This window comes from Cyprinus carpio, chromosome A7 (genome assembly GCF_018340385.1).
Source record: "Cyprinus carpio isolate SPL01 chromosome A7, ASM1834038v1, whole genome shotgun sequence".
Lineage (NCBI taxonomy): Eukaryota > Metazoa > Chordata > Actinopteri > Cypriniformes > Cyprinidae > Cyprinus > Cyprinus carpio.
This window is the reverse complement of record NC_056578.1, coordinates 13,477,958-13,501,802: the sequence shown is the minus strand read 5'-3', so window position 1 is coordinate 13,501,802 and position 23,845 is coordinate 13,477,958. Positions and strand designations below refer to the sequence as shown.

Below are 23,845 nucleotides of genomic sequence, written 5' to 3'. Positions count from 1 at the left end.
ATTGAATAAGAAATATTTACTCCTCTAATATTTAAGGCTATTTTCATGTCACTATTGAAATAAAATAATATTCATAGTTTTTATATACACTACCAGGGAAAATAAATCAGATTTTTAAATTGTTTTTATGCCTACCAAGGCTGCATTTATTCAATCATAAATAGAATATAAACAGTTATGGTGTGAAATATTATTACAATTTAAAATAACTGTTGTCTATTTTAATATATTTTAAAATGTAATGTGATGGTAAAGCTGAATTTTCAGCATTAATTCAGCAGTCCTCAGTGTCACATGATCCTTCAAATTTTGAATATGCTTATCGGTATTTTGTTGAAATAGAAACCTTTCGTAACATTATAAATGTCTTTCCTGTCACTTTTGATCAGTATAATGCATTCTTGATGAAAAAAAGTATAATTTTTTTCTTTTTTATTTTTTTTTTTGGAAACAATAATAAATGTTTTTGGAGCAACAAATCAGCATATTAGAATGATTTCTGAAGGATCACGTGACACCGAAGACTGAAGTAATGGCTGCTGAAAACATGAAACTGAGACTATGCCATCATAGGAATAAATTACATTTTAAAAGTAGAATTTTGTAATAATAATAATATTTTTGTACTGCATTTTCGATCAAATTAATGCAGCCTTGGTGAGCATAAGAGACTTTAAATAACATAAAAAAATAATGAATTATTCCAAAGTTTTTATTGATAGTTTATAATAAACGAAAAAGACATTTGAGAAAATGTAATACTGCAGTTAATTTAATTCTATGGTCATAAAAAAGAGGACCAACCAAATACTAAGACATCCTAAGATGTTTTTTTAATTGAATATGTTTCCATTAAATAGTATTAATTTAGAAAAACTAAAAGCTTTTTCACTAGTGGTCTTAGATATTTGGCCTCAACTGTATGTCGCTGACATCTTTAACATGATATGATATGTTACAACCAGTGGCGATTTCTTTAAGACTGCAAGGGAAGCTCGGCTTCCCTTATAATGTCACAAAATTAATGGTCAAATATGTACTATTGTATTAATGACTAAAAATGCGTTAGAAAACGTTCATCTCAAAGACGAGTTCGTTCAGAATCAGTTACATATAGCAGGTCGGCTGACTCGATTTCCTTCTCATACATTCCCGCAGCGTCACATTGCATTTCCCTATTGAAGCCCAGCGTCCATTGACTTCAATGGGGCTGCTTTGAACGGTTTTTTTCAGCGCTTCGAAACTAGACGGTCATTGGATAAATATGGAGTCAATATAATATCACATATATATACGCAAAAAAATAAAGTTTTGCAAAAGAAAATAAAGTTTTGCAAACGAAAATTAAAGTATTGAGGAAAATAATTTTGCTTTTTGCAAACAAAAATAAAGAATTGCAAAACATAAATGATACCACGCAAAAGAAATGATTTTGCAATACATATTTTCCATGGTCATATCTATTATTTTATTTGCAACACTGATTTTATTTTGCGTGTCGGTCTAGTTTGAGCTTGCGCTGCAGTTTTTCCTTTGCGCTTTATTTTTCTGCGCGTCTCGCTTTGTGGCGCTGTTTTGACGTGGGGGTGGAGTCAAGGGGCAGGGGCGTGTACAACATGCCTCCCTGGAAGTGACGTCATCGGCCCGAGACGCAGCTCACTGATCCAGGTACTGTCATGATGAGCAGATGCATGCGAGTGGATCGCTTCCTTTTATTCACTAGCATTAAAACATGCATGGTTTCGTTTTATTAACTTTATTAACAAATGTATATGTGTATTAGCAGCGTTTGCTCAAGTTAAAGAAGTTGGTACCATGCACATCTGCTGTTTATTTCTCTCGATGTGCAGTCTTTTACTGGCATAAAGTTGGCTTGACGTTGGACGTTCGATATTCGCAAATCTAGGGAACGTCTCTAAAGTTACATGCGAAACTACTATACACTTCTCTAACGTCAATAGCATGCAAGGAGAATGACTAACAGTCATGAAAACAACTGTTAACTGTTTATCCAGGTGTCAACTATAATGCACACACCTTTTATATTTTTTTGATAATATATAAAAATAAACTGTAAATCATATGTAAATATTGCTACTTTTCATTACCAAATGGACGTAAACACTAATTTAACGCTCAAATGAAAAATAGCAATATTTTACATATGATTTACAGTTTATTTGAATAATTATGAAAAATATGAACGGTGTGCATTAGTTGACACGAAGATGAACACTTTTTACAGTATGTTTTATGAAAGTGAGTCATTTTGTTCAAATGCTATTGAGCTTCAAATTATGGCATTTTTTAAATTTGAGCCCATTCGGTAATGACAATGAACAATATTTTACATATGATTTACAGTTTATTTGAATAATTATGAAAAATATGAATGGTGTGCATTATAGCTGACACCTAGATGAACACTTTACAGTATGTTTTATGAATGTGAGTCATTCTGTTCAAATGTTATCGAGCTTTAAATTTGTATTTAAGTGCATTCGGTAATGAAAAGTAGCAATATTTTACATATGATTTACAGTTTACTGATGAATAATTATGATAAATATGAATGGTGTGCATTATAGTTGACACCTAGATAAACACTTTACAGTATGTTTTATGAAAGTGAGTAATTCTGTTTAAATGCTATTGAGCTTCAAATTATGGCATATTTTAAATTTGAGCCCATTCGGTAATGAAAAATTAGCAATATTTTACATTTGATTTACAGTTTATTTTAATAATTATCAAAAAATATAAAAAGGTGTGCATTATAGTTGACACCTGGATGAACAGTTAACAGTTGTTTTCATGACTGTTAGTCATTCTACTTGCATGCTAATGACTTAGAGAAGTGTATAGTAGTTTCGCATGTAACTTTAGAGACGGTCCCTAGATTTGCGAATATACGAACGTCCAACGTCAAGCCAATTTTTATGCCAGTCACACACTTTTATAGCATTAATATATGTATTGTTTCATTTGGCTAACTGCATGTGTATTAACAGTGTTTGTTTAAGATCTCTGAACCTGTGGGAGGGACGCCAGCGCACAGAAGCGTTCTTTGTTCACATTAGTTCAGAGTTACTGCTATTTTTAATGTAAAATTATGCAATTCACTTCATAAACTATAACGTACATCATTAAAGAGGTCTACGACTCAAGTTTTATATCGATCTCGACTTCGTTTTTCATTTACCTAACTCCTGGCATAAATTAATAAATGACTGTCATTGTAAGATAAAAAAAATTAAGCTCGAATCTTTTTGGTTTAATTTTGCCACGAGTTTAATGCATAAACAAACCCGTGTGACCATAGCAACCTGAGATTATCAGAGATTGATCAAATATTTTTATCCATCCCACAGTCCGTTGATCGTGTCTTTTTATGTAATATATGTGCATATAATGCTTTTATTATTTTTATCATTATATATATATATATATATATATAATATATCCAAGTGGATGCTGCACACTGCTGGTGGTTGAGGAGAGACCCCCCACATGATCGTACAGCGAATTGTGTGTACAACAATACATTATAAAGCGCTATATAAATGCATCATTCATTTATTCATATAGGCTAACCGTATATAATAATTGATAATAATATTATATTAAATAGGGCTATATTTTGAATATTTATTGTTATGCTTATTTCCCCTTTTAATTCGTGTATTGCTAACCTAATTAACGTTCTTTGTTAAATTAGCTAGTGTTTTCATTTACAAATGAACTAGCGAATTATTCATTTATAGTTCTAGTATTTATTATTATAGGGTTTTTGTTAAATTCATCCTCTAGCGTGCACTTCCAGTAAAAAATCTTTATTGACATGTCGGGCTTTTACAAGTATAGGCTATTATTTACAAAACTCTTCAGGGCTGCGTTTTCCAAAAGCATCGTTAAACTAGCAGTAACTCTGAACTAATGTGAACAAAGAACGCTTCTGTGCGCTGGTGTCCTCCCACAGGTTAAGAGATTTTAAACAAAAACTGTTAATACACATGCAGTTAACCAAATGAAACAATACACATTTTAATGCTATAAAAGTGTGCACATCGAGAGAAATAAACAACAGATGTGCATGGTAACAACTTCTTTAACTTGAGCAAACGCTGCTAATACACATATACATTTGTTAATAAAGTTAATAAAACGAAACCATGCATGTTTTAATGCTAGTGAATGAAAGGAAGCGATCCACTCGCATGCATCTGCTCATCATGACAGTACCTGGATCAGTGAGCTGCGTCTCGGGCCGATGACGTCACTTCCAGGGAGGCATGTTGTACACGCCCCCTGCCCCTTGACTCCACCCCCACGTCAAAACAGCGCCACAAAGCGAGACGCGCAGAAAAATGAAGCGCACAGCGAAAAACTGCAGCGCAAGCTCAAACTAGACCGACACGCAAAATAAAAATCAGTGTTGCAAATAAATTAATAGATATGACCATGGAAAATATGTATTGCAAAATCATTTATTTTGCGCGGTATCATTTATGTTTTGCAGTTCTTTATTTTTGTTTGCAAAAAGCAAAATTATTTTCCTCAATACTTTAATTTTCGTTTGCAAAACTTTATTTTCTTTTGCAAAACTTTATTTTTTTTGCGTATATATATGAAATTACTTTGACTCCATAGATAAACGCTGCGATTATGTCCCGCCCACGGACGCTCAGCGTCTCTGGGGGTGAATGGGGAGTGGGCTGGCCCGGACTCCGAGCTTCTGCGTGATGATTGGGGGGTCTGTCGAAAGACTGCATCTCCTTTTGACTGACAGCGATTCTGTACTATAAGGAATCACTGAAGCTATTCGCGCTCAGTCCCATCGCGGATTTCTCAAGTTCAGTCGAAATAAAAACTGCTGCAACCTATTTCTTTGATATTTGCTTGGCGAAATTGCTTGATTTTCATCATACATTTCACACAATTATACACCACATTCCTTGTTTTCAGTTTTACAGAGTATTTTTTTTTTTTTAGATCGTTCATTCATTCATTCCTTCATTCATTCATTCATTCATATAACGTTAGTAGGCTAGGCTAGCGTCGTGGGTGAAACTGCGCACGATGGCAGACGGTGCTAATATTGTCGACCTGATTTTGGCGAAGCCATTTGAAAGTGTTCCTTACGAGGAAAAAAACTTAGAATTAAACAGCAGGGCAGATCAACACCTAAGATTGATTAGTGCAAAAGATAGGGAAAAATAACAGGTCTTTTCAGCTCTCCTGGTATGACAAAGTTAACTGGCTGACTGGAAGTGCTGTGACAAATAAAATGTACTGCTGGCCATGCCTTTTGATGAAATGTACTGCTGGCCATTGAGAGGACACTGGTCAAGTCACTTGAAAAGACTCCTAGTTGGTACGACAGGGTCACAGACCATTTTCTTGAAAAGGAACGTAGGGCAGAATTTACTTTTAAATAAATAGACAATTTTATGATGTAGGCCGAAAATGAGCTTCCCCTCTCTGACAGACCAGTAGCCGCCACTGGTTACAACAGATCTGGAAAGGTTTGTATTGATGAATATGACTTACTGATGTGTAGAGGTAACCCTCGCTATTCATGCCTATGTAGAGTCCTGTCTTGGTGCTTTGGATGGCGACTATCCTCAGACCCACAGGAATCAAGTTGAACAGTACTGCAATTCAGAGAAAGAGAGAGAGAGAGAGAGGGAGAGGGAGAGAGAGATTTTAAACATCAGCATGGACAGTCTGAAATTTTGCTTTATATGAAATAAATGATGAACGATTCTCAATATTTTTTTTTCAGCATGTTTGAAGGATGAGAATTTCTCTCCAGTGCACCCAAGGTGACACACACCCCCAAAACTGACAGTTTCAGCAGAAACCTCCTGAAATTACAGACCCCAGTGAAATGAGCTTTCAGATTCGGTGAGGCACATTAAAGAGAAACAGACAAATCTCCTTACAACTCACTCTTTGTTCTGCCATCACTCTGCCAGCCATAGCCAACAGGATTTCCAGTGTTTCCAAAACTGGGATGTTAGCTTGAGGCGTGTGCATTCTGTGTGACACCAGGGCAGTTGTGCGTGCTCATTCATAAGCCTTTTTCACTGCAGATGAAAGTGTGTCTATTTTGGTGCGGAGTGTTGACCGACGGGACCATTGGTGAAAAATGTCTTGAGCGACATGTTGACTTTAGCAGTATTGACAATTGGCCTGTGGCAATGTGTCTCCACGGGAGCGATGCAGATTTGAGTAGCACCCTCCTAGTGTTGTGACAACCATGGGCATGACAATGCAGACTTCATCTGAACCCAAAACCTCACATCCTTCAAGGAAATAAAAATCACTGGAGAGCAGATTAAAGAATGCATCAGTAGTTAAAGATGAAGTATAGCATAGCTGATGTGACAAACACAGAAAACTTGGGAACATAGTAGTGAGTATTTTGAAAAGAAATATTCTTTCATACTAAGATGTTAAGATATAATGAAGTAAGATGTTTTAATGTACTTTCAGGCAGTGACAAAATAAATAAATAAAAATTAAAACAAACAAACAAATTAAAATTACTCACATTATATGAATAATAAAATAAAATAAAAATGACATCAATAAAATAAAATAAAATAAAATAAAATGACACATCAATAAAATAAAATAAAATGTAATAAAATTTAATTAAATCCTTGTCTGCCAGCAAAGCAGTGTAATAGTTATTTTTATAATGACTCACATCATATTAATAATAAAATAAAATACAAAATAATAAAATAAAATAAAATAAAATAAAATAAAATAAAATAAAATAAAATAAAATAAAATAAAATTGGTCTTGTCTTCTAAATTTGTTTTATTTTGATTAGATGGGATCTTTAAAGGGGACCTATCATGCAAAGTTCACTTTTACATGGTGTTTGATAAATGTGTGTTGGCAGTGTGTGTACACAACTGTCCTATAAAGATAAAAATACACCAACTCCTTTTTTTATCCCCATAAATCAAAAGAAGTGTCTCAGAGCAAGCCAGTTGCATAATCTGTAAAATGTGACGTCAGATTTTACAGGCCCCGCCTGTAAAGAAAAAAGTCATTAAAGTTTTTTACTTGTCCAGCCAACTTAACTATAGGTAGGACATTGGAAATTTAACAATTAGATGTTTTAGTAATGAAAATTATCTACATTAAAAAATTGTGAGATCAAACTTGATTTTTACCCCTATTTTGAAGTTAATGTACTATGCCTTTGCATTGTCTGCAAAACGTGAGAAGTCACACCAAGGCAAAAGGCAGTAACTTCCACATTATCAGTATTTGGTTGCTGATCACCATTTACAAAATCATTATAGTAACACCTGTATAAAATCTAGTGATCATGGGCTATCTCATATAGGCTATTTTTGACCGTAACAAGCAGACTAAAAGTTTAACATGAGTGGATACCGTGGATACCAATTTATTTGCTATGCTCATTAACAAAAAAAAGAAATTCATCGCCATGGATTGATTTTATCGGGTTACAAGAAAAGGTAGGATATGGATTTAATTGCGAACTGTTAGTAGCCTAGGCTACTGATTTTATGATTGATCATGCTAGCTACGGCATTCGAGTCCACACGCATCCAACTAAGTGACAGCCTGGTGAATGATCTGCATTACAAAAGGGGAAAAAAAAAATTAATGGTTATTCACGATTACATATTGCTGCCAAGGTATCTAGTCTTTACAGTGCTTTGTTAAATGGAGCTGTTTGGTAGATCGTGATCTATCTAATTTGTTTGTCTACACAGTAATTAAAATGAAGCAGACTTTAATGGACAGTAAAAAAAAGGCAGAAAACCGTATAACTCCAAACCGACACTGTAACTTCATTTTGATGCACGGCTTAACAGTGAACAAAAGTCCTCCTGTAGCAAATTGATGCGTTTTTATAAGAAAAATAAGCATATGTAAAATGTAATAATCAATTTAATCTCACTGTTGTACATGGAAGCAGCTCCGAGTGGATGACGTATGAGGTCGGCGTTGCGCATGCGGCACTCAGAAGTGATGCACACGGAAGCGCAGGGGAGAGATCAAAACAAAACAACGGTCACAAATTAGAAGTACAAAACGAGGATTTGTAAAGAAGAATGTCAGAGGATTTCGATATAAGCCAAGAGGAGACTGGTTTTTCTTCGCTAAAGTAAAGAAACTTTGCTTCCTTAGCTCCTGTTAACAAACGTTGCGCAACGCTGACCTCATACGTCCACCTCCTGGAGCTGCTTCTGTGTACAACAGTGAGCATAAGCTAGAATAAAGTGATTATGACATTTTGAATATGGGTATTTTTCTTACAAAAAGGCATTGATTCGCTACAGGGGGCGGGGAGCAGCTGCTCACTTGCATTTAAATATACATGCATGAAAACAGCATGTTTTTGCTTCCACTCAAAATGGGTATTTTCAAAGTGATATAATAAATGATCTGTGGGATATTTTGAGCTGAAACTTCACAGACACATTCCAGGGACACCTTAGATTTATATTACATCCTGTAAAAAGGGGCATAATAAGTCCCTTTTAAAATTAGCACCACATCTACTAATGATAGCAGCACTAGCTTTACCAAGCTTTTGATTGTGGCTCAGTATCAATGAATGTTCATCCAAAGACAGTTAAACACCTTGAGCTATTAAACAACATTTGAAGTGTGTATGAGTGTCTCTGTGTTAACATGTTGTGTCTTGTCACCCTGAAGCATCACTACGGAGACTGACTGTCAATCTTTATTTATTGCCTTGGTGACTTTTGGAGACACAAAGAAATGAATGCCCCTGTCAAAGTCCATCTGTGCTAGGCATTATGGGATAAGGGTCAGGGCACAAAACTTGCCTGTCGTTCATCTCCTCTCTCTATTATGGAGAATCTTTTCTTTCTTTTTTTCAGTATAGGGATATTCAGCACACTGTGTTAGTACAATGTCAACAGCTCTGACATCTTGCTGTCTGTTAAAGACCTTCAGAGTTACTCTCTTTTCTTTTTTTCTTTCTCTACGCATTCTTCTCCCTCCCTCCTGGGTGGGTTGAAGAGAAGTTGTTAAATGTTGGTATGACATTAGTAAAACTTTTTGAATGTTCTTAAGGGGGCAGTGCTGAGGAAATGATATCTGCTGTATGTTTCATCTCTAGTTGACCATATCTGCCAGATTCTTCTAAAAAATCACCAGATGGGCATTTACATGACAAAACAGAGTCACATTACCTCACTAACATGTTTGTCATTTACCTTTGTTTAAACTTTTTTTCAGTTATGATCTTTTTTTCTGTCTAGACACTGGCCTCAAACCATCTTTTCTTTCTCACTGCTGTCTTGTTCTCTTTGGTTAACCTTTTCTGTGTGCCAAAAAACAATGCCAGAATCTTGCTCTTTTAGAATCTCTCTTTATCGCCCTCTGGCCATATACACACTGCGGATAAATACAGTTGTCATTTTTCTTCTGAGCTTTATATGCTAGTATATATAATATAAATACATTCGTATAGTATTTGTTAATTTATTTGATCAAAACATTTAAAGCAGCAAATTTGTAAAATATTATTGCAATTTAAATATATTATTGTTTTTTTATATCTTACAGAAATAATTCTAATATACTGATTTCATGCTCAAACTTTTTTTTATTATTATCAATATTTAAAACAGTTTTATTGCTGTTTAATATTTGTTGTGGAAAATGTGATCCATTTTTTCCCCCTTGATTAATAAAAAGTTCAAAAGAACAGCATTTATTCGAAATAGACATTTTTTGTAAGTCTCTTTACTATTACTACTGTATAGTATACTAATCAAAATAATGTATCCTTGCTGAATAAAGATATTTCAAACAAACAAACAAAAAAGACCCTAAATTGTGTATATAAATAGCACCATTCACACATTACTTTCATCAAAAATTGATACATTTAGTTGCCATCCAGATTTCTTGTTCCCAAACATGACTATATCCATCACTGGCTCAGAAAGGTAGCTGTATTTTATGGAAGCCTGTTTCCACTTCAGAGTAAATAATAAAAAATAATTGTGAGATAAAGTTGGAAATTAGAAATAAATGTCAGAGTGCTGAGATATAAAGACACAGTTACTAGAAATAAAGTTGCAATTATGAGAGATCAGGTTGAAGCTAGAAGATAAAAAGTCCCATTGCGAGATACTGTGTAAAGAAACTTTCTGAGATAAAAAAAAAAAACTACACTTGAAAAGTTGCAAATGCAAGTAATACAGTTGCATATGTGAGATATTTATTTTATTCACTTTGAAATAGAAACAGATTTTCATATTCCACCCACACAAAGAACAATAATGTAGAGGAATCACTCCTATATTGAAATGGTGTTATTCTGCCCAAAATTTGGCATTGTCTATGTGGCCTCTGAGACCAGGAGAAGGTGAGGCAAAAAAGTAGAAAAATGCTGTAATAAGGAATCAAGTTTAGTTGCAAAGAAACCAGCTCCACCTGACTCTCTCTCTCTTATCTTTTCAAGTGTAAGTACTTGAGCAAGGGTGAAATGCACGATCAGCTCAAGATGTTCATTGGCTGAAGGTGAGGAGAGCACACACACACACATAGCAAACATCTTATCAATCCTCCCCCGTTTTGCTCATTAAGACATTACATAATCAACCTGTGGTTCAAGTGAAGATGAAAAAGAAAGGAGGAGTGCCAGTCCATCAGTCCGTACCCTTCCCTCCAAGGGGGAACAGGCTCTGTGATGGAACACCTATCACTGCCATACCAGCTGTTCTTTTGGCTTTGCTTGGAACTGCTGGGACAAGCACTGTACCATCTGGGGACCTGATGCTAATCTGTGTAGAATTACAAAGTTTGCTTGAATAAATTAAAGACAAAATGTTGTTCCGTATCTTAAAGTAGATGAATTGGAGAACATGAACCCTCTTCACAGAGATTACTAACCTTGTTCACAAATACTGAGCATGTTTGCAGCAGCTAATGAAGGGTTTCAGGTCAGGCCTGGTTCTGAGGCCAATATAAAGATCAGAGAGGTGCATGATGGGAAGGCTATGTAGCATTGGGTAACTCAAAACAAGTAAATATGAATTTCAATTTGAATTGAAATCCATCAGCATAGCCAGCCACCAACTACAGTGTCTACTTTTTGTGATGTATCCTATAGAAAGCAAGATAATTCAGCATCTAGGATTTTTCACAGCGGAAGGCATAATGTGTGTTAACACAGGTGTGAGTCACAAACTAGAGGGTTTCTCTGTTGTGCTCTTGAGCTGGACTGTCTCATCACTTAGTAAACTGTCGCTTTACATGCTAACCGACTATGGAAGTTTCCAAAGCCATTGAATGGAATTTATCAGGATGGATCAGAGCATGAAAGTTGTTTGTCTGTTTAATAACGGAATTCTATACCATTATAACAGAAGGGTTCCATATATGAATCAGAGCATGTTAATTATTTATTCTCTCTCTGTGCTGATTTGGCCGTTTTTGGGACTAATTAGCATACGCCACAGTGTGGTGCATAAAGAACAGCTTCACCTAGACCCCCTCATTGCTAATGAGAGGGTACACCTCTAACTTCTCACCTCAGTCAAAGAAACAGATAGACAGAGGGAGAGAGAAAGAGTGAGATGGATGTGTTGTGCAGATGTCTGTCAATGTTCTCTGCTCTTTCTTGATCCTATTACACAGCAAATGTGAACACTCACACCAAAACAGAGGACTGAACATGCACAATGAAATATTAACTTAAAATAAGACGCTTTAACATGTAATCTTTCAACTGCACAAAAGGTTTTTTTAGGTTATTAAAATGTTCTTCACACTAAGAAAAAATAAACTTTTACTGAACTGCTTACTGGAAGGTTCTTTGGAGGACCCAAAATGGTTCTTCTACGGCATCACTGCTAAAATTCCCTTTTGAAACCTTTATTTTTGTGTTCAATAATGGCCTATTCAATAAAAAAAAAACTCTATTATCGACTGATAAATGATATGGTACTGATATATTGTGCTTTGAGGAGATTCTGTCATCATTTACTCACAATCATGTTGTTCCATACCCGTTTGACTTTATTTCTTCTGTGGAACATGAAAGAAGATATTCTGAAGAATATTTCAGTGTTTTTTATTCATACAATGAAAATTAATGAGGTCAAATATTAATTTGGACCCCAATGACTTTTACTCAGTGGACCAAAAAAATAACCTGAAACATTCTTTTTTATTCCATAGAAGAAAGTCATACATGTAACAACATGAGGGTGACTAAATGATTTGGCAAAATGACAGAATTTTCATTTGTTGGTGAAATCTCTTTAAGTCTGAGTTTGAAAGACAGGGATAAACAAGGCCTAGCAATATAAACAGGGTCTAGCAATGGCTATGTTCATAACGTAGACAAATCCTGACCCAAACACTGCCTTTCTTCAGAACAGGTTCAAGCCTAATTTCAGGAAGCAAAGGAAACTGTACATCAGTTAACACAGCAATTTCACCTTTCTCTCACCTCAGTGCACAATCCGTATATAATAAGCATAAAGTCTAGACAGCAATCATACAGCTCTGCTGCTTACTTTCTTTTTCTTTAACCTTTTAATTAGCTTTATAAAAAAGTTATTTAACTTTCACACTCTTCAACACAAACCAAACAGTTGTTCCCAGATGCTTCCCCTCTGTCAAACCTACTAGTGAACACACACTTACACAATATCTGACACAAACTTCACCTGCACTGCATCAGCTGAAAAGCCACCGTTAAATCACTGTTATGCAAGATTTATGGATAGAAACACTTACGAAAATCCTTTCATCGACTGACATAACAGTTTTGCTTCTGGAAGGATTTCAAGACATCTGCAGTAAAAAGTGAAAAAACCTTGTGGGATTTGACTTTTATTTTGTTTATTATGTTCCCATATTAAAAAGACATTATGGGGCATCTGTTTAGCTGTGCTCAGAAATGTGTCTCACAAAGGCAACATGTAATTTATGAGAAGAGTGCTGCGTGTTTTAGAAGAACCCATACTGTACATTAGGAACGGAACATTAGGTACATTAGGAAATAAAAAGTATCAAATGAGATCTCATTAATGTATGAAATTATTATCTTCTGCAGCAATGAAATTAAACAAAGAGCAAACTGAGACCTTTTGCTGATGCCTCCCCCCACACACGTTTTCTTATGAAAAAAAGAGCTGAGTCATCTCACATGTGCCTCTTCTGGGCTCTCAAAAATATATTTAACTGTGCTCAGATTTTCCAAGATGCCAAAACTGCAATCAAATATCAATGATGTTCCTGAATATAAAATAATTTTGAATTTAGACTTTCAATTAAAATTTGAAGGTAAGGATGAATTTAAATAGCTGAAATTCCAAAAAAACAGTTTTGTCAAGACAGTGTTGAATATTGGGTTAAAAAATCCTGTAAAAGTTAAGAAAAAATATAGGCCATACGGACAGATAGAAAGAACAACAGAACGATATATAGATTGCTAGATAGATAGAACGATAGATAGATAGAACGATAGATAGAACGATAGATAGAACGATAGATAGATAGATAGATAGATAGATAGATAGATATATAGATAGATAGATAGATAGATAGATAGATAGATAGATAGATAGATAGATAGATAGATAGATAGTATGTGACCAATTTAATTCAAATTCACATTCATGAATTTAAGATGAACCAGTTCAGTTCTAAACTTTGCCCAAGCCTGGTCTCCATTAGGTCTCCTGGGCTATGAAAGAGCAACCTCTGAACAAAAAATTCTACTAAACATGCTGTGAAAAGGACATCTCACATATCTGGCTGATGTGGATGCTGCTTTACACTGCTGTGAGGAGGGCAAGGTATTATACTCCACAGGAGCAGACACGGGCAGACAAGAGAGAGAGAGTGAGCAGGAGACCTGCCACACTTTGATGTTTGTTTGCCATTATAATCTGTGGGTTGTATTGTGATAGTGAGTTCAGGTAAGGTTAACAGGATTTTTTAAAGCTCTTAAAATGTGTTCAAAAAAGATTTGAGCGCACGCACTGACGCACCCACCCACAAATCTACGAGCACAGACTTACAAAAGGAGCTGTTTTCGTCCTTTGTACCGTCCAAGGTGCCATCGGGTAACATCTGCAGGTAGAAGCCATGCCGACAATACAGACGTGTGACAATACCTTTCAGCTGAGGCTCTGAGAAAACACAGAGAACATTTCATTAAACATTGTGCCTATTTATGCTAAAAAAAGGAAACATCTCAATGCATCTTGAAAGATACATGCTGGTGATACAACAGAAAGTGGAGGTTATATCAGGATGAATGAATGAAGAAAGACAGAAGCCAAAACACACACACTAACAAACACAAACCAGTTGATGCGTCTTTAATTTTACAGCTTACCTCAAAAGACAGTGTCAGTCATAACAAACTAAAATACATGCATCCATGTTTACAAAGCACATTAGGAAGATGAGAAGTTGTTTCTGTCTGTACTGGACAATAGACTGTTGTTTAATAACAGGAACAAAACATTCAGGGCTTCTCTGTCTTTGATCTGCTTTTCTTCTCAGAGTTTACAGCACCAACAAAACAAACTACACAAAAGAGTTCAGTGAACTGTTATAACATGATCTAAACTCATTCTAGAAAGAGATGCAAAATAGAAGAATTGTTCAAACTGATCTGTGTACAAATAAGTACCTTAAAGTCAGAGTCCAACCCAAAATGACAGTTCTGTCATAGTTTACTCACCCTCATGTCATTGCAAACATGTGATTTCTTTCTTCTGTGTAACACAAAAGAAGATACTTTGAAGAAAAACAGTTTAGGTTCCCATTGTCTTCCATTTTATGTTTGGACCATCCAAATAGAAGTCAACTTATTTTGAGTTCCACAGAAGAAAGAAAGTCACACAGGTTTGGAATGACAAGAGGGTGAGTAAATGATGACAGAATTTTCATTTTTGTGTGAACTATCCCTTTAAATATCATGGGACAGTATAGTAATAATTCAGTACTGCATACCACGGTCATATCTGATACCACTGTACCATGGTACTTCCACATAATTTTTTTAAAGGGATATTTTGGGCTGCATGCTCTGCTATAGAAGGGTTACTAAAAATTAAAAAGACCAAATAAAATATATTCTGGCTTTTTGGTTTTTTGAAGGAGAAGTGAGGTGATAGATGTTCAAATAAACTATAACAGTGTGCCTAGCAGTCTGTTGGAGATCTGTGTAAAATAGCACGGGACAGTGGTAAAGGAACAGGAAGGCTAAGGCAGTATTATGAGATGTCACTGTGTATATTAAAACTTGTATATTAAAAGCACATAACCAATGATCAAAACTGTGCAGGAAACTAACAGCTATTGATGTGCATGCAGTTGCTTAATTTTTAATGGTAACTAAACTGGCATATATTTATAGAAATTATGTTTTTAATATTTTAAATAATATTAACATTAAAGTGCACTGTGTCTGAAAATCTGAAGTGAATAAAAGAAAAGCCATTTTAAATGTGTGGACAAATGGTGTTTGTTATGTAACTACGTTCAACAAATTTTCTACAAAAATAAAACACAGCTTTTTTGGATTTTAAGTGTAAACACAGGCTGCTTTTTAAATATTAAGCAATCCCATTAAAAGCACAGATGACAGGTACAGTGTCTATTGTTGGGCAGCTGCTCGGAGAAGTCTAGAGAGAGAAAAATTGTGAATAATATATAATAAATAATAATATATTAGAAAAATACTTACAAAACAAACAAACAAAAGCTTGACATATATGAAAATAAAGAAATCTTTCCAAATCAGCATATTAGAATGATTATGTGATGCTGAAGACTGGAGTAATGGCTGCTGAAATCTAGCTTTGCGGTCACAGGGATAAATTACTTTAAATAAATATTAAAATAGAAAACTGTTATTTTAAATTGTTATAATATGTCACATTATTACTGCAAACAAATGCAGCCTCATTGATCATGAGAAAAATCTTACTGACTCCAAACTTTTCAGTGTTAGTGCTTTTAGCAATCTCTTTTTTCCCCTCTTTTTCTTTTTTCACAAACGTTCACTTTGTGTGCCTCTCCCATTTTCTCTCAGCACTCCCTCCACGAAAAACATTACAGAAATAGTTAGGACTTTCTCTTTGCAGGCCTCTATTTGCTCTTGTCCATTGATCAGTTCTGAAGGTGAGGCCCTGAGAGAACAAACTACAGTTTTAACATTCAGCTACATGGCACAGTGTCTGCCACCGCCACAATCCACAGACAAATCACCGCTCACAGAAGCCGGGAAAGAAATATGTGCACGACTTTGCATTAAAGGCTCCACACAAAGCAAAGAGGGGGCAAATAAAGATATTCACAGATTAAACCGGCGTATTCTGCCACAATAAGGCACCTTTCCTTCATCTCCTATGACTAGGGTTGATTCGGGTTGTGTAGGAAATTCCCTGTAGATCCGTCTTTGTTGGCCTCTTTAGTAGCGCAGCCATGACATGCTTTGAAAGCCACACACAGAGCGGCACTGATACACAAACCTTCTCTGTCTTCAGTTTGCACTGCATAACCATAAAACCCATCTCCCGGGACAAAGGGTGTGAAGGGCACTCCTGATGGGTGATATTGATGTGTGTTTGAGTGTGTCCGCTCAGGGATGCCAGTCTGCCAAGAGCCCAGGCTTCAACAAAAGTTACACAGACACATTGGCACACTGGGGACATCACCTGGTTAGAGATCTCCTTTCCCTTCTCTGTGCATCGCTATCTCTCCTATAAACCGCATCAGGGTGAGTTATGTGGTTTTACATCTTACTGAATAACACCATACATCAACCAATCAGCTGGAGATGAAGTTGTCGCCTTCCCGTGGGGGAGAGAAAAGTGAACGAGTGTTACGGAGGGAGAACAAGAAAGTGGGCAGAAGTTATGACATTTTATTTTATTCAAAGACATTCACACACTAAATAAAAGAGGAAGACTCTCATACTTCACGCAAAGCATCTATAAAGCTTTCAGGCACAACAGATCCTAACAAAAGTCTGGCTTCTCCACTGCCATATTTCATTCTGGGAAAGAAAGGGAGAGAGGAGGAGAGAAATGAAGAGAGACACAAACAAAAATAAAACTGCATTTATTATCCATCATGTACATGAGCACATTAAAGGGGTCATATCATAGATTTAGTTCAAACTTTTTTTTGAAGTCCATTTACAATGTGTTTGTGCCAAAAACAGACAAATCTGATGATCGCTTTCTTGCTCTTCTCTAAAAGTTAGAAATATTAAAATCCGTTTTTTTTTTTTTTTTTTTTTTATGTGACTGTAAGAAGTGCACTTTCATCAATATTTACAGTTTCAGTTTGAGGTTAGTAAGATTTTTTTTTTTAAACAAATTAAAATTCAATATTGATCAAAAGTTACAGTAAAGGCATTGTTATATAATATTCCAATTTCAAAGAAATTTGTTCTTTTGAACTTTCTATTCATCTAAACATGCTGAAACAAGTTGCTGAAAAATGCTTAAGGTTTCCTCAAAAATATTACGCAGCACTTAAGCAACTATTTTCAACATTGATATAAACAATAAAAAAATCTTGAGTACCAAATCAGTATATGATAATGATTTATGAAGGATCATGTGACACTGAAGTCTGCTAAAAAATTCAGCTTTCCATCACAGGAATAAATTACATTTTAAAATATATTCAATGAAAACACATTTTACAGTGCAACTGTTAGGGTTATGTTTAGTTTTTGTTCTGTTTTCTTTGTGTTTCCAGTTCACCTGTTTCCTTGTGACCTAGTTTTACTCTGTTTGATTAATTATCTCATCAATTCCTTTTGTTTGCTCCCCTACAAATTCTCTCAGTTTTCCCTTAGTCGGGGTCCATTCTCGTTTATGTTATGTTGGCTTTTGTGAACATCAGTGTTGAATTTCCTTATTAAACGACTTTAAGTTAAGTTGTGTGTGTCTTGAGATTCTTTGAATTAAAACACGATCATTGGTTTTTGCAGTCGTTTCCCTTCATCTGCCTTTCTTGGACACAACCGTAACAGCAACAAGATTTCACAGTATTACCGTTTTTACTGTATTTCTAGCAAATACATGCAGCTTCGGTGAGCATGAAACTTCTTTTAAAAACATTTTTAAAAATCTTTCAGACCACAAACTTTTGAATATTGCACAAAAAAACAAACAAAAAAAAAAAAACAGTCCCACTCAACAAAACTAAAATCACGTAAATCAGATCATCTTATAAACATAATTCTGATTCTTCTCAACTGCCTCTTCATATTAAAAACCTGCAGACTACTTCTTGTTTTGCGCAGAATTACAAAATTCATGTCAAGCACAATATTGTCTGTGCCAAGCTAACAGGAGTGGAAGCATACAAGTTCGTGCTTCATATTCAGAGGACGTATTGGGCTAAAGTGTATAAAATTACAGTGGACACTCCCTGTGGCCTAATGTGACTGTGAGTAATGAAGGTGGGCAGGGCTGTGTTAACCAAGGCTGTAATGACAATATTTAGCTGGACAATCAATCACTTACCACTTTCATATTTCTCAACAAACAACTGACCCAAACTCTGATCCATCCATCCATCAATCCATCCATCATTAGATCATTGTATCATTCTATCCATCCATACAAATCTATCTCTATCCCTTCATCCATCTATCCATCCATCCATCATCCATCTATCCATCCATCCATCCATCCATCAGTTGTAAGATCATTGTATTATTCTACCGTCCATTTAAATTTCTGTATCCACCCACCCACCCATATCTCTCTATCATTGTTAGATCATTGTTCTATCCATCCAGTCAAATCTACCTCTGTCATCCATCCATCCATCCATTCATTCTTCAATTGTTAGATCATTATATTATTCTATCTGTCCATTCAAATCTCTGGATCCATCTATCCATTCATCTCTTTCTATTGTTGTTAGATCATTTTTTCATTTTATCCATCCATTCAAATCTAACCTTATCATCCATCCATCCATTTAAATCTATATCCATCCATCCATCCATCTAGCCATCCATCCATCCATCCATTCATTGTTAGATTCATTCTATCAGTCTTTCTGTCAATGGATGTAAATGCAGGGAATGTCAAGAAAAACAGCCATATACATATACATAGAGGTCACAACAGACAGAAATGTGCAGTTAGGGATTAATTAAAGTCGGACTAATGGGCCTTTTTCCCTCTGTAATGCTTAATGATTTGTGTCTAAACGAGCTTGGACATGTCTGAGGCCTGCTGATAGCAGGATGAGAGAATGCAGTCAAAGGGAAGAGATGGAGAAGAAAAGCAGCTGCCACCAGAGAACAAAGTGAGAATAAAACAAGAATGAGATGAGAGGAAAAGATAAGACATCACTGAGAAAGAAAAAAGAAAGGAAGAAAGAAGATGAATGATACTGTTAATGTTATAACAGTATATGCGATAATAGTTATGCGATGGATTTTAAAAAAATATGTGTGGGAAAACCATGTCAGAGATTGTTGATATTCTGAGTTACATTCATTCATTATGCACTTCTGTATTTATTTATGCCTCTATTGCATTTTAAGAATCAAGAAAACTTCCAAACTTCCAAAATAGAATCTTACCCTTCCTATTCTTTGCCATCAAGTTCTCAACATTTCCGTAACACAGCCAACCAATCATGTTTGGTTACCCATACAATTCCAGAAAAACCATCTAGTGACCAACAACACAGCATGAATAGTGCTTTACAAAACCAATCCAGGCACCTTTTCTTTTCTCTTTTGATTCATCCAGAGCTCACTGAACATTCACCTCAGGACACAGCAACCCAGATACATCCATCTATCCTTGCACGACTTGCGATTTATACATTACTTTAGATGCTGTTGTAAGTGGTATAATGTTGATTAGTATTTTGATTGTTGGTTTTTGTTAAGATTTTTTTATATGGTTTGCCAACTATCTTTCAGGGCGAACACATTGTGTGCTTTTAATAGACTGTACTTTATCTATTTTGTCACTTTCCAAAGGTGTCCCTCAGGGGTCTGTTCTAGGACCTATTTTATTTTCCTTGTATATAAATAATTTATGCGATAACATTCCAAATGTGAAGTTCCATTTGTATGCAGATGACAATGCTATTTACTGCTGTGCTCCATCAGCTTCACAAGCCCTTAATTATTTACAGTCAGCGTTTGATATTTTTCAGTTCCGTTTATGTCAGCTTAAGCTGTTTTTAAACACAGCTAAAACTAGTTTAATTATTTTTTCAAATTCTGAAGTTGTGCCAAGTAATCTTCCTGACATTATATTTTTCCAGTGAACAAAAATTTAATATGTTGTAAGTTACAAGTAATTGGGCATCCTATTTGATAGTCAGTTAACTTTTAAGTTACATATTGATAATTTAATTTCAAAATTTAAGCTCAAATTGCAGTTTTACTATAGAAATAGATCTTTATTTTCTTTGAAAGCAAGTAAATATTTGGTATCTTCTTACCACTTTTGGATTATGGTGATCTGCTGTATATGAATGCCCCAGGATTTCATAGTGATATGAACATATTTCATAGTGTTTTACATTTTATTACTGGTTGTAGTTATCAAACACATCATTGTACTTTATATGAGAAGGCTGAGTTACCACCGTTGTATACCCGAAGAAGTTTTAATTTATATTGTTTTATTTATAAGTCTATTTGTGGTCTAACTCCATCTTATTTGTATCTGAGTTTTTCTAAATCAAAGGTATGCTACAATCAACTCTCAAACAATGTGTTATATTTTAAAGTCCCTCTGGTTCGAACAGAGCTAGGGAAAAGGGGTTTTGGATATAACGCTACTTTGGCATGGAATAATCTACAAAGCATTCTAAAGCTGACAGTGTTTCCATCATTACATGATTTTAAGCTATTTTTAACAAGCTGTGTGTTTTATCCTTTGGTGAATTGTTGTTGTGATCTTTGATTTTTGTGTTTTGTATTATGATGTAAACTTGTACAGTATATACAGTACTATGTTATTTGTTGCTGCTTTCTTGGCCAGATCACTCTTGCAAAAGAGATTTTAATCTCAATGAGTTTTTAACCTGGTTAAATAAAGAAATGAATGCTACAGAAGGTTTACGCACCAGCATCCCTTTGCTTGTGTAACTGCAATGGCTTTTTGTGTATGTGTGTGTGGTCATGCTGGCACACAGCGTGACAGAGACAGATGATGTGATGATAGAGGGCTGGTCTGGTGTGAGTATTTGCGTCAGTGCCTTCTGACCCAAAGCTCTCTTTGCCTTACACACTCCCACCATGCATTAGTTAATGACCATTACTGCTGCATACACACACATCTCACGTCTGAGTCTGTTTGCTGTGTGTGCATCCCTTTCCACTTTTTCCTTTGTTAGATAATTGTGTGTGTTTGCAAAAGCATAAAACCCTTTCAAAACCCCTTCAGTTTTTTTTAATGCAACTTTCAAATACAATTATTTTAATCTGAATAATCAATTTGCACAATTATTGTTGGTAAAAATAAGTGTTTGTCTAAAATGCTTTAGCAGAAATCACACACTATCATGTTAAAAAATTCTTCAGCAGATCGTTTGTTTCTGTTAAGATTTACCCACCCCCATGTCTCTCAAATCTCACATGGCTATAAATAATGTTTATCTTTGTACACACTACTGTTCAAATGTTTAGGGTCAGTAGGATTTTTAAATGTTTTTAAGTTTCTTATGCTCACCAAGTCTGCATCTATTTGTTCAAAATAAAGTAAAACAAAACAACTATTTTCTATTTTAATATATTTTAATATAGAAATGTATTTGTATGATGACAACACAACAATTACGGGCATTCAATAAACATGCTAATCATATTATAAACATATTATAAACAGCTGCTGCATAGTTTTTTTTTTGTTTGTTTTGTTTTTGCAAACCATGAACATTTGAATGATACAATACAATATGGGGAGTATTATATATTTATATAATACATTTACATATTTTTTTTTCATTTAATTTAATTTTTATTATAATTATTATGAATTAATTATATTTTTATAAAATTCTATATTGATTTTTCTAAACAAATAAATAAAGACACACAAAATTGAATTTATTGTTTTAAATGCTACTGTACAAATGAATTTAGTTACCACAACATTATAATGTAAAGTATTAAAATTGGTTATCATAATTTTGGATATTATTGTTTTTAAACGATTAGTGTTTTTAAGGTTAACAATTGTATAAGAGAGGGTTAAAAAAAATTGCAAAAGTAATCTAAATGTAAAACTAAATAAACAATGTAATTTCAACATTGACTCACAAATATACAGTTTTGTATATACACTCAAGCCCCTGCCCCTTTAATTGGCAACACTAAGGTGCCCTATCGGTCCTATAAGTACCCCTGAAACTCGGGGGGGACAAACCAGCCGCTGGACCATGGTTTCTATCAAGGGGAGCCCACCTGCCCTCAGACCTGGATTTTTCCCATGACCCTCTGGAGGTCTGTGCATATAATTTTTTATGTATTATAATATATATATATATATATATATATATATATATATATATATATATATATATATATATATATATATATATATATATATATATATATATGCTTATTTCACCCTTCAAATTAATAGGTGCATGATGCCCCGGTGGGTGTCTTGTAAGGAGTCTTGCTCTATTCTGCTGTGAGATATTGTTCTATTGTTAACATCCAAGACAGACAAAGAGACTTAGACAGAGTTTACCAAAAAAACAACAGTTGTTCCTGACACTGCCATCCTGCTGTATTAACCTCACCCAAAGTATCAGCAAATAGAGATATGAAAAGAGAGGGAAGCAATTAGCTTGTGAGGAGTGTGTGCGTGTGTGTCCCTGTGTCTGCTTTTTTTTTCTCTTCCCAGGTCCACCAGCCTGTCTTCTTTCCTGTGCCCTGGCCTCTAGAAAGTGCTGAGGTGGCTCTTTGCCTCACTCTGTCCTTCTCCTCCCTTCTCGCCCATGTTCTTTGCTCTCTCGCAGCCATTCAGAGTCACGGCAGTGGGACATGAACACAATGCTAATCAGGTGTTCTTCTTCGTCTCTGCCACTCTCACTCTCTCTCTCGCTGGCGATGTCAGAAGTCATAAAAGCAAGAAAGCAGCTGGCCTGCGCATTTGTTCCTCCCTTCACTTTCATTTACTTAGTCCTTCATTCACATACAACAATACTATTTCAGGTTGACTAACATGTGTTGGCCCTAATCTAGTGATAAACACTTACAAATGACAGTTTTAAGACTAGATTTAACATTTTCTGAATGTGTGTGCTTATAGAACCATGGTAAAAGAGAGCACCTCTCAATTCCCTCTTGCTACTATTTAATTTAAACAGAGATTATTTTTAAAAAGCAGCACTATTTGAGGTATTCTTCACATAGCAAAAAGTGTGAATTTGTGTTGTAGCTTTTAGAGTTTAGGTGTGCATAATGTTCCGCTTTAAGTGTATGTATTAATTCTGACGTTCTAAATTAGGACTTGCTCATGACATACTGGGCAGGCTGCAGGAGATGCTAAAACGTGATGACATCATCAGAAGCAGCTGGCATCACCATGGCAACAGGAGACCCAAGGTGTACTGGCCACCCTCCTGCCACTTCACCTGCACTGGACTACCATCGCTGTATAAGAACCTCATCACTTAGACTCATTCACAACTCACCAACCTCAGGAATAGACACTACATACTACGACAATGGTGAGAATTTATGCAGGAGTTCATAAAGTCTGTACAAGAAAGTATGCCAGAATATACTTCAACACCATTAAATAGCATGATCTACTGAAATTT

General features: G+C 35.2%; 1 protein-coding gene across 3 annotated transcripts in view; it reads right to left on the bottom strand.

Annotated features, from left to right (window-relative positions):
- The window catches only part of LOC109113282 (fibroblast growth factor 11-like), a 73,305-nt gene that overhangs the window by 21,790 nt on the left and 27,670 nt on the right, over window positions 1-23,845 (bottom strand). For all 3 annotated transcript variants that reach the window (XR_006160423.1, XM_042759752.1, XM_042759753.1), the window contains 2 exons: window positions 14,074-14,184; window positions 5,551-5,654 (listed from right to left, as the gene is read on the bottom strand). Coding sequence is in view for 2 of the 3 variants with exons in the window: in XM_042759752.1 (XP_042615686.1) it covers window positions 5,551-5,654; window positions 14,074-14,184 (215 nt within the window). In the remaining variant the exon portion in view is untranslated. The remainder of the gene's footprint in view (window positions 1-5,550; window positions 5,655-14,073; window positions 14,185-23,845) is intronic.